The sequence below is a fragment of the Bison bison genome, unplaced genomic scaffold, assembly GCF_000754665.1.
Source record: "Bison bison bison isolate TAMUID 2011002044 unplaced genomic scaffold, Bison_UMD1.0 scf7180017864160, whole genome shotgun sequence".
In the NCBI taxonomy this organism is placed as follows: Eukaryota; Metazoa; Chordata; class Mammalia; order Artiodactyla; family Bovidae; genus Bison; species Bison bison.
The window spans coordinates 5,300,166-5,312,543 of record NW_011494732.1 but is presented as its reverse complement, the minus strand read 5'-3'; the positions used below and the strand labels follow the sequence as shown (position 1 = coordinate 5,312,543).

The 12,378-nt window shown below is 47.6% G+C and overlaps 1 protein-coding gene across 1 annotated transcript in view; it reads right to left on the bottom strand.

Annotated features, from left to right (window-relative positions):
* Positions 1–12,372, bottom strand: part of RILPL1 (Rab interacting lysosomal protein-like 1) — a 42,450-nt gene extending 30,078 nt beyond the window's left edge. The window contains exons 1-2 of the mRNA XM_010841289.1: positions 12,145–12,372; positions 4,478–4,628 (exon numbers count right to left, since the gene is read on the bottom strand). Coding sequence (XP_010839591.1) covers positions 4,478–4,628; positions 12,145–12,294 — 301 coding nt within the window. The 5' untranslated portion in view covers positions 12,295–12,372. The remainder of the gene's footprint in view (positions 1–4,477; positions 4,629–12,144) is intronic.
* Between the last annotated feature and the right edge of the window lie 6 nt (positions 12,373–12,378).

Below are 12,378 nucleotides of genomic sequence, written 5' to 3'. Positions count from 1 at the left end.
CTGCCCCCAATCCCTCCCAGCATCAGTCTTTTCCAATGAGTCAACTCTTCGAATGAGGTGGCCAAAGTACTGGAGTTTCAGCTTTAGCATCATTCCTTCCAAAGAAATCCCAGGGCTGATCTCCTTCAGAATGGACTGATTGGATCTCCTTGCAGTCCAAGGGACTCTCAAGAGTCTTCTCCAACACCACAGTTCAAAAGCATGAATTCTTCGGTGCTCAGCTTTCTTCACAGTTCAACTTTCACATCCATACATGACCACTGGAAAAACCATAGCCTTGACTAGACGGACCTTTGTTGGCAAAGTAATGTCTCTGCTTTTCAATATGCTATCCAGGTTGGTCGTAACTTTTCTTCCAAGGAGTAAGCGTCTTTTAATTTCATGTCTGCAGTCACCATCTGCAGTGATTATACATAAATAAATAAACTACCAAATTTCAAAGACTTAATATGAAAAAATATGCAAAATATCCTATGGATAATTATTGATTTGGCTGTATCATGCAGTTTGCAGGATCTTGGTTCCCTGACTAGTACTGAACCCAGACCCTTGGCAGTGAAAGCGTGCAGTCCTGAGCACTGGACCACCTTGGAATTCCTCTACTGATGATTTTTTAAATGGATAACATGTTGAAGGATGATACCTTGGGGCTATTGGTTTAAACTGGAATTACTTTCACCTTTTTACTTTTTTAAATGCCACCCCTAGAAAAATTATAGTCATATCTGTGACTTGCCTACATTTTGTGGTAAAAGGTAAAAGATGTTCACGATTGAAAGAGTAACCAGAATATTGCCTTATATATATATTTTTGAACAGTGCTCTTCTCAGCTTCCCTTCAGACAATGGCTAAGTGGTCAGTCTTCAGCCTCTCCTAGTGACAAGAGTTGTTTGTCCAGAGCCCAGGAGTTTTTCTCCAGAGGCCTGAGCATATTTTTGTTCCCCCACCCCCCATCGCTTCCATATCTGTAATTCATCTCAGCATGTGCTAACTAGTAGTTTCCAAGTGCTGACAGGACGGTTTCCAAATACAAGAGGCAGTGAAGTGCTTTTTCATCTGGAGACTTTCGGGGAGCTGGAGACGAGAGACTGGCGGGTGCTCCGAGCCCAGCGCCCAGTATCGATGGCTGGGAAAGCACCACTGTTCCAGGCGGGTTGGCTCTTATTTTTGTTTTGCTTTTCTTTTTTAATTACTTTATTTATTTATTTTTGGCTGAGCTGGGTCTTCTGGCTGTGTGGGCTTTTCTCTAGTAGCAGTGAGCAGGGGCTCCTCTCCAGTTGTGCTGCTTGGGCTTCTCACTGCGGTGGCTTCTCTTGTCGCAGAGCACAGGCTTCAGTCACCGCAGGGCATGAGCTCAACAGTTGCAGCTCCCAGGCTCTAAAGCACAGACTCGGCAGTTGTGGCTTAGCTGCTCTGTAGCACGTGGGATCTTCCTGGATCAGGGATGGAACCTGTGTCTCCTAAATTGGTAGGTGGATTCTTTATCCCTGAGCCGACAGGGAAGCCCTCTTTTTTCTTTTCATAGTGTTTTTTAAAAATTATTTTTTGGCTGCCCTGCGCGGCATGTGGGATCTTCGTTCCGCAACTAGGACTCGAACCCACACCCCTGGCCATGGAAGCCAGAGTCTCAACCACTGCACCGCCAGGCAAGTTCCAGGGCCAGCTCTTCTAAGCAGGCACCCCACCCCCTCATCCCCTATATCTCTAGTTTGCCCCAAGTGATGCCCGACACATAGTCTAACTTCATGGGGGCACCTCTCCCCAGGAACCCTCTGTCCTGTGTCTGTTCCTCTCCAAGGTGGAAGAAATGCTCTTGTCCCTGTTATGTTCCCATAGCTTCCTGTGCAAAATAAAAATAACCGTGAGAGGCATGCCTGGCATCCGCCCAGTTTCTCCACTTGGGTGGGGGCTGCAGCCGTGCAGAACACCCGAGCCTCCCTGAGCTCAGCCCTGGGAGCTGGACCCACGTGAGATGCCAATTAAGTGCATCTCAGATGGCACCTGTGTGGGCTGTCTGATGAAGAGCCCAGCAGGGACGCAGAGAGCCGAGGCACAGCCCTCCCACACAGAGGGTGCCGCGTATACACAGATGCAACGAGCCCCGAGAAAGCAGCTCCGGGTGTTGGGACCCACACCTGGCAGACCCGAGGCCTCTGGGGCATCACTGGGGCAGGCAGGGGAGTTCCCACATCATCCCTGGAGCCTACTGGGTGACCTCCAGAAATATCACAAACCAAAAGATGGCGAAGGGTGCCTCGTGAAGTCCAACAGTTACCACAGGCTGCAGCAAGTCCACTTGGAGGTATATACCTCTCGAAGCACCGCAAACAGGGACTTCCCTGGGGGTCCGGTGGATAAGACTCCACGCTCCCAATGCAGGGGACCTCGGTTCCATCCCTGGTCGGGGAACTAAGAGCCCAAATGCCCCAGCTAGAGAAGCCTGAGTGCAGCAACGAAGACACAGGACAGCCACGATTTATTTAAAAGAAAACAAAAAACACCAAAAACATTATGTCCACACAAAACATATACCAGAACCTTCACAGTGGCATTCTTTACAACACCCGAAAGTTGGAAACAAGCCCGCGTCCGTCAGTGGAGGCATGGATAAAAACAAAACGTGGTCCAAACAGATAAGGGAATATTATTAAGCCATGAAGAGGAAGGCTGCACCCCCTCAGCCCGTTTTCCTCCTCTTTTTCAAAAAGGAGATTGGATAACAATAGCTCATAGTGACAATAGTTAAAAACTTTCAGCGTGTGGGCACCACGTACTATTTTAAGCAGTTTACATGTATTAATTCATTTAATCCTCACAACAATCTGATGACAGAGACAGGGTTATCTGCCCCATTTTCACATGGGGCACTTAGGCACACCAAGGTCAAATGACTTGAGCAAGGTCACTCAGCAGGTAACTATCAGGTTAGGAATCACCCCTGGTTAGCACGCTTTGAGCACCAATGCTTATCACTGCTAAGACTTTTGTTTTCACTGCACCGTTCATGTCTCAACAAAGGAAACCCATGGAAAAGAGGACGGCAGCACCTGGATCAAACATTTCCTTTCTCCTTGGTCCCTACAGTCCTTATACAGTGCGGTACTTTATACTCACGAGAGTTGTAACCTCTGAACTTCAGGTCTCCTCCCTGGAAGTCCATTCCCCTTCATAACAAACATGAGGAGGGGTTTGTGTCAGGACCCAAGGAGTTTACTCAGACTAAAGAGATGGCTCTAGGACTTTCCTGGTGGTCCAGTGGCTAAGACTTCAAGCTCCTAATGCAGGGGGCCCAGGTTTGATCCCTTTTCAGGGGACTAGATTAGACATGCTACAACTAAGAGTTTGCCTGCTGTAACTAAAGATCTCAAGTGCCCTAAGCTGAAGCAGCTCATCAGGGACCAGACCAAATCTTCCTGTGTTTGCTTCCCCAGCACCAGCAGAGGGCCTGGAGTGAAGGTTCTAGATAACTGTTAATAAGATCAATGACAGCTGGGGTGCTCCAGCGCCATTAAGATCTGGGTGGCCATCCCGGCTTGCTCATTGTTAAACGTGTGCCCATGACATGTACATCAAATCTCTTCCTAGCACATTCAGAATAAAATCCAAACCTAGGTCTCTAAGGGGCTATGTGATCTGATCCTTGCTGGCCCCTCTGACTTCATCTTTAACCACCTTTGGCGTTCTGTGATGCTGGTCTCCTTGGCTTTCCATAAACAGTCATGCCCGAGGGCCTTCATACCTGCTTTCCCCTCAAGATATTTGCATGGCTCGCTCCATGACTTAACTAGGGCTCAGATGTCACCTCATTAGAGAGGCCCTCCTTGATCACTGTATCTAAAAAAGCTCCTCACCAAGTCAACTCTATCATATTCCACCCACCTTCCTTTTCAGTTCTTCCACAACGTGGGTCAGAATCAGGACTGTGCTATCTGTTTACATATTTATCGTCTATCTCTTCTGCACTAGAACATAAGCTTCACGAGGGCTGGGGCTTTGTCTTGTCCAAGATGTATCCCCAGTGCCTGGAAAAGAGTCTGGAAAAGTGAGGAACCTCTAACAATTTATTAAATGAACTGCTCAGTTTCATCACCTGTAAACCAGACTACACAATTTCTCTCGGGCAGAGTGATGGCGGGAACGGCTTCCCCGGTGGCACAGTGGTAAAGAATCTGCCTGCCAATGCAGGGGACATGGGTTTGATCCCTGGTCTGGCAAGATCCCCTGAAGGAGAAAATGGCCACCCACTCCAGTATTCCTGCCTGGGAAATCCCATGGACAGAGGAGCCTGGTGGGCTACAGTCCATGGGGTCACAAAGAGTCGGACGCGACTGAGCACGCACGCCTGGCATGTGATGGTGTAAATGCACGTGACATGAGACACAACGCTTGGGACCATCCTCAGGACTCACTGGTGATACTGGTGATGACGATGGGAAGTGCCTTTCCCCTCACCTCCCGTGCCAGCCCCTCCCTTACCTTCGTGTTTCTGGAACTCCTCCTCGGAGAAGCTGACGTCCTTGTGGGAGAGGTTGGTCATGAGCTGCTTGTTCTCCTCCTGCAGCTGGGCGATCTGAGAAAGGAGGTCTTGTGCTTCCCCTCGCCACACGTCCTCCACCAGCTCCAGCTCCTGCAAGGGCGAGGGGCCAGTGTGAGTTACTCACTGCCTGCCCAGGGCAACAGCCTCACCCACCCTACCCCGACACTCAGGAGCAGCTCAGAGATGCTGGAGCTTTGGGGTTGTTCCCTTCTCCGCAAGAACCAGGCATCAGCAGGTGAGAAGTTCAGGCATCTCCAGCCTACAAGGCAACTTCACAAAAACTAGAAGACGCCCTTCCTCTGGGCAAAGCCCGCACTTACACTGTTAGGCCCCAGGCAGGTTAGAACTGCCCTGAAGACAACCACGGCACCGGATCTGCACCTTTTAACAACCCAGACAGGAGACAGAGGATGGAGGGGCAGCCCCAGGTTACAGGGGCCTGAACGTACCTGCCCTCTAGGGAGGTCACATCCCTGATCCTCAGACAGACTTTCCATCCCAGCAGGACACACCTCTTTCCAAGAGACAGAGAGGGCTGCAAAGATCCCAAGGATGTTCCCTGGGCCCGAAGCTCCTAGTATACCTGAAACAGGCACCTCTTCAAGTAGCCTTGAGCAACTAACTTTAGAACTCTGAGCCTCAGCTTCCCTTAGCTGGGGAGCCCTAATATCAAGGCTCACAGTGAAGAAAACAAAAACACTAATTTGAAAAGATACATGCACCCTTCTGTTTACAGTAACATTATTTACAATCAAGATCTGGAAGCAACCTGAGTGTCCACTGATAGATGAGTGGATAAAGAAGATAAGGTCTATTTACACAATGGAATATTACTGAGCTTTAAAAAGAATGAAATCTAGGGTACTCTTTCTGCCCCCTTCTGATGCCTATGTCAGAAGCTTTCTCTATCTCCTTTATACTTTAATAAAACTTTATTACACACACACACACACAAAAAAAGAATGAAATCTTGCCATCTGTGACACCGATGGACCTAGAGGGTATGACGCTAAGTGGAATGAGATAGACAGAGAAAGACAAATACCACATGATTGCAGTTATTTGCAGAATCTACAAACAACATAGATACAGAGAACAAACAGGTGGTTGCCAGAAGGGAGGGGACTGGAAAGGGAGTGAAACACGTGAGAGGGGTTAAGAGGTACAAACCTCCAGTTACAAAATAAATAAGCCACAGGGATGTAACACATAGCATAAAGAATACAGTCACTAGTATTGCAATAACTGCATGGGGACAGATGGTTACTAGACTTATCATGGAGATCGTTTCCTAATATATGTAAATGTCAAATCGCTACACTGCACACTTGAGACTAATATATAATACTGTGTGTCAACTATGTTTCAGTAAAAAAAATTAAAGGCTTACTGGTTGAATGTGAGGATAAACAAGATGCCTATTAAATAATTTCGTGGATGGCTGTAATCAGAGAAATGCTGTAATCAGAGAAACAGATAATAACAAGTGTTGGCAAGGATGTGGAGAAACTGGAACCCTCCTGCATCACTGGTAAGAATGTAAAATGGTGCAACCACTGTGGAAAGCAGTCTGGCAGTTCCTCAGTAAGTTAGACATAGTTACCACATGACCCATCCATTCCACTTGTAGGGTCTGAGAAATGAAAACATGTGTCCACAGAGAAACATGGACATGAACCTTCACAGCAGCATTATTCATAATTGCCGAAAGGCAGAACCAACTCAAACATCCATCAGCTGATGAGCAGGTACATAAAATGTGGTGTATCCACACAACGGAATGTAATTCAGACAAAAGGAATGAAGCATTGACACAAGCTACAGCTTTGATGAACCTTGAAAATACGATGCTGAGCGAAAGCAGCCAGATGCAATTGGTCACTCAATGTGTAATTCCATTGATGGGAAATGTCCATGATACAGATGGACACACAAAATGCACAGATACAGAAAGTATATTGGCAGCTTGACAGGGGCAGAAGGGTTGGTGGAGAATAAGGAACGACTGTTAATGGGCCTGGGTTTTCTTTCCGGAGTAATGAAAATGTTCTAAAACTGATTGTAACACAAGTCTGGGAAAAAAACTAAAAAAAACATTGAATTGTATGCTCTGAATGGGTGAACTGTATGGCATGTGAATTATATTCAATAAAGCTGTTGCCAAAAAAACAAGTATTTTGTAAAACCATTAACTGTATAGAATGCTTGCTTAAAGCATGGATACTGGAGCCTGTTGACCTGAGCATGAATTTAATTTCTGCCACTTACTAGCTGATCTTGGACAAGTTATTCAATCTTTGGGTGCCTTGGAAATGAGGAAGATAGTGTAATATCTACCCTGCAGGTTTTCATGAGGATTAAATGGGTAATATATGTAGATATTTGGAATTGTGCCCAGTACCCAGAAAATGCTAAACATGTTTGTTGATTTCTGGTCCTCCTACAACCCATCCCAAGCCAGCCCAGGTGGCCAGATGTCAGCATCGCCTCCGTTCATCTTTCAAATAAGTTCCTAAATCCCATCGCCTTCATCAGGAAGCCTGCTGAACTTGGGAAATGAGAGGTAATAACTTAAGTATTCAGACAGCTGGTTCAAGGTCACCAAGGGAGGTGAAGCGTGGGGCCAAAGGGCAGAAGCAGTGAATGAAAAAAGATGGAGCGACCATAGGACCTTCCCACATGCAGGTATGGACTAGAAGTAGAGTCAGGCTCCTCCTGCCCTAGTCCTCTCTGCTCCCACCTGACAAAGGCTGGGCACACAGAGGGCCCCAGTGCTATCAGCCTATCAGTCAAGTGTAAATGGCTGGAGGAGGCAGAACAACGCCCCCCAGAGATGTGCACAACCTCATCTCCCTGGAACCCGAGAATATGTGACCTTGTGCAGCAAAAGGGACCCTGAGATGGGGAGATGCTCCTGGGTTATCACAGGTGGACCCAATGTAATCACAAGGGCCCTTAAACATGAAAGAGGGAGGCAGGAAGGGCAGAATCAGAGATGAATGATGGGGGGACTTCCCTAGTGATCCAGTGGTTAAGACTCCACAATCCCACTGCAGGGGCGCGGGTTCAATCCCTGGTCAGAAAACTAAGATCCCACATACAATGTGGTGACAGAAGCAGAGATCAGAGTCAGAGATTTGATGATGCCACACTACTGACTCTGAAGATGGAGAAAGGGGCCACAAGCCAAGGGATGCAGGTGGCCCCCAGGAGCTGGAAAAGGCCAGGATTCTCCCCTAAAGTTGCCAGAGGGAATGAATTTCCTGACACCTGTTTTTAACCCAAGTGAGACTCCTTTCTGACTTCTGACCTCCAGAATTTTATCCAGTATTCTTCATATTGATATTATTCATAGTATCATATTATCCAATGTGATAATAAATTTGTGTTTTGAGTCAGTAAGGCTGTGGAAATTAGCTACAGTAGCACTAGATGAATACAATTTATCTATTATCCCTCAGTTCTTTTTTTTTTATTCTTCTCTCAGTGAGCTGAACTTGATGCTGGGGGAGCTGGTTCTTGCCCCTGAGCTGATCAAGGACAATTTGATCTTGCCTCCACACCAGCTAAAAAGGCTTTTCCAGGAAGTGGCCCCTGACTGATCATCTCCATCACCTTTTCTTGACACTGTTTTCAAACTCCTTATGCCGGCCCATGAGGCCCAGAGTTATCAGATCCCTGTACCTCCCTGAGGGATTCCCAGTTGGCTCAGTGGTAAAGAACTTGCCTGCCAATGCAGGAGGTACAAAAGATGCGGGTTCAACCCCTGGGTTGGGAAGATCCCCAGAAGGAAATGGCAACCCATTCCAGTATTCTTGCCTGGGAAATCCCAAGAACAGAGGAGCCTGGCTGCTACAGTCCATGGGGTTGCAAAGAGCTGGACACAACTGAGCCACCAAACAATGTCTCCCTGACCTCTTCCTCACTTGCTCTGCTCTTGTCATACCAGCCTTCTTTGCATTCCATGCACACACCAACCTCCTACCTCAGGGCCTTTGCACTTGCTGCACTTCCTGCCCAGAACGCCCCTCCCCCAGATCTCCCTATGGCTGGTACCTACCCTTCACTGGATCTCAGCTCAGATGGCACTTCTCAGGGAAAGCATTCCTGACTGCTCCATCTATGAGACCCCAATGCTGACCAGTCTCTTTTATATTTCCCCATTTTATCTTCTTCATGGCACTTATGATAAGCTGAAATGTTTTAAACTGTAAAAAAAAATCTATCTCCTCACGCTAGAATCATATCATTCTATTAGAGTAGCCATTAGTCATGTGGCTACTGAGTACTTGGAATGCGCTGGTCTCAACTGAAACATGCAGTGAGGGTTAAACATTCACCGAATTTCAAAGACATGGTAGGAAAAAAAGAATGCAGAATACCTTATTAATAATATTTTGGTAACTGTGTGGTGATGGATGTTAACTGACCTTAGGTGGTAATCATTTTACAATACACACATATATCAAAGCATAATGCTGTACACCTAAAATAGTGTTATCTGTCAATCACATCTCAATAAAAAGTACCTTTACATTGATTACATGTTGAAATAACATTTTGGAAAGCCTGGTTTGGTATGTTATTAAAATTAACTTCATCTGAGGAATTTCCTGGTTGTCCAGCGGTTAGGACTAGGTATTTTCATTGTTCTGGGCCCAGATTCAATCCCTGGTCAGGGAGTTAAGAATCCGCAAGCCACAGGTGAGGTTAAAAAAAAAAAACGTTAGCCTTACCTATGTCTTTGTATCAACGTGACACACCACATTTATTTCTACGGAACAGCACTGCGCTAGAAAGTCAAACCCCTGAAGACAAAGACCTCATCTCTTGTGGTCACCACTGTGGCCCAGAACAGTGCCTGGCACTTTGTAGGTACTCGATAAATATATCTGTCGAATGAATAAACAACGTATGCTTTTTACATGATATCCCCCTGCCACTGCTTTCTAAAGTCTCTCTCTGTGTTTTCCCGTCTTCCCTGTTACGCACTCGCTGCCTGAGATGAGGACCTGGTCTTCCTTTCCTTTGCATCACCTGTGTTACCTGGGAAGGCACTGTGCAAGCTGTGGTCAGTCAGCGGGGTTGCGGACTGAGCAACCAGGCAGTACCTGGTAAGACTGTGGCCCAGGTCTAAGTGATGAACAGAACTGAGTCTTTTGGAGGTCTTTTGGGAGGAGGAGTAGAAGAGAGGGTGCAGGCTTTACTGGAGCCATATTTGCTTTGTTTTTATTTTTTTGACTGCGCCATGCAGGATGCAGGATCTTAGTTCCCCAAGCAGGAATCAAACTGGTGTCCCCTGCATTGGGAGCTTGGAGTCTTAACCACCAGATCACCCGGGAAGTCCCTGGAGCCAGTTGAAAGAGAGAGAAGGAAGAAAGGAAAGAAGGGAGGGAAGGAGGGAGGCAGAAAAGGTGGGAGGCAGGAATGAACAGACAGACAGATAAGATCAAGGACATGCTAAGAAGATTTTTGTGGAAATAACACCTTGAAGATCCTTTGAGGCTTATGAGGGGGTGGGCGTGGGGTGGAGGAGGGAATAAGAGGAGTCTCTCTTGATCTCAAGAATATGAAGTAAAGGGGACTGGAGCTGGGATGGGAGAAAAAAGGATTTTGTCCTCCAAATTATAAAAGATCATCCTCAGTGTTTACAAACGAGCCCTGGCTCTGAACACACTGGTGTTTACTTCCTGGCCAATAGCACTCCAGAAGTGACAAGTGCAGCTGGCTGGGAATTCCACCTGACTCCAGGCCCAGTGGCCTCCGATGGCTCCCAAGGGTGTCTCCCAGCCCAGGTGCAGCAGAACTTAAAATGCCAAGGATGGGGACACAGGTGCCAGGACTTGTGTGACTTGGGCTAAGGCCCTTAGTCCTTGTCAGTAAGAAGCAGTTTGTACGTGAGCATCTCAAGGTGCCTTCCTTCCTCGACCTTTTGGGAGAGATGGAAAGTGTAGGAGTCCGGGTACCTAGGGTGGGGGAAACATTTCCAACATCAGCCTAAGAGAACTCTGTGAAATCCCCTCCTGACCCCAAAACAAAAGTCAACACTTGGCGAAGCCCTCAAAATGGGCCAGGTTTTGTCCAGAGTACCATAACCCTATGAGATGGGTATTATCAATATTGTATTTCCCTATCGTATAGCCTATTATTAATATTCCCTATTATTAATATTTCCCCACTGTATAACCCAGAAGCTGAGGCACAGAGAGGTGAGGTGATTTGCCCAGGGTCACACAGCCCGTGAGTGACAGCACTTTAAACCAGGCTATCTAACTCCAAAGGCCCTGGGAATCTTGACTTTAATTACAGGGCAGGGGACATTTTCAAGCTCCCTGTGAGATCTTGTCTAAGCTCCCTGTCTAAGGCTTGGGAGCTTGAATTTCCTACCTGACCTCAGGACTCAAGGACCTCTGAGGACAAACACAATCACACCTCCAAACATGAGTACTCTGAATCACCCAGGGATCTGCCCTTAAGGTTAAGACTGTGAACACAGCCCAGGCTCTCTTCCTTGAAAAGACACAGACCTCAAAGCACACAGTAGGTTGATGGCTGGCTGGAGAGTTTCAGAGAGGCCAAAGGTATTTTCCCGAGGACACACAGCGAGTCAGAGTCTGCTCAGACACCCTGATCCTCCAAGGAGAAGCGTTTCCTCTCATTCTCAGTCTCAAGGATCTGCCAGGAGCCTCCCTGGGCTGAGGTTGGGACAGGAAACCACAGGTCTCCCACTTCCTTTTCCCCGGCCACCTCATGTGGACTGCGAGGAGTCCCTGATTCATGAGCCCAGAAGGATCCTTGGTCACAAGCAGAGGCTGAGCCTTAAAGGCACCCCAAATCATCTTTCTCCAATTCAAAGAGGGTGGGGAAGAGACACTAGAATTATCTCCATGGGGGCTGGGAGTCTCAGCACTAACTTGGGACAAATCCCTCCACGCGGATCCTCAGTTTCTTCATCTGTAAAATGAAGGGAATTATCCCTACCTCACAGAGTAAAGTCAAGGTGGGGAAACCAACCTAGGTTAATAAACTCGAAGGAACTCTGGAGAGTCATTGGCAATCAAGAGCCCAGAGACTGAGGGTCAATGAACTCGGTGGCTGGAGGTCCCATCCCCTTGGCTCTGAAAAGGTCTGGAGTACTATGAAGAAAGGAGCCCTGTGTCACACCTTCTGGGTAGCACTGAAAGGTAGGGGCGCTTATTTCATTTCTGGAAAAGAATAATATTATCTAAGCACTTTAGATACTATTCCATTTAATTCTTATAAGGCGGGTCCTATTCCTATCGCCATTTGATATGTGAGGAAATGAAGCACAGAGAGGTGAAATAACTCACTCAAGGTCACACAGCTGTTAAATGGTAAAGGTGGGGTTGGAACTCAGGTTTGACTCCAACCAACTACCCTTAATCTCTGTGGGTGGTACATGCCAGGTGCCCAGGCTGGGTAAGAGAGGGCCAGGGGCCTCGCTCCTTCCCTCATCCAGTAGGATCTTCTCTCATCTATTCCCTGTATACACGTACGTGTGCACCTACAGAACCCCAGTGCTGAAGGGCCCCCTAGGTCCCAGCGGCCCCACTGCCCGGATGGGCAGACTGAGGCTACCTCCCACCTTCTGGTGCTTGCGCTCCTTCTCGATGCGGTCCATCCTTTCCAGTCGCAGTCGGTCCAGCTCGAGGCGCAGCTCGTCCAGTTCGGGAGCGACGTGGTGGCGGCTGACGAGCACCTCCAGGATCTCCAAGACACGCACGACCTTGGGCATGAGGCGCGCGATGGCCTCGCAGCCGTGCTGGTCGATGACCCGCTCGAACTCGTGGCCCACGAGCGACGCGATGTCGTACACGTC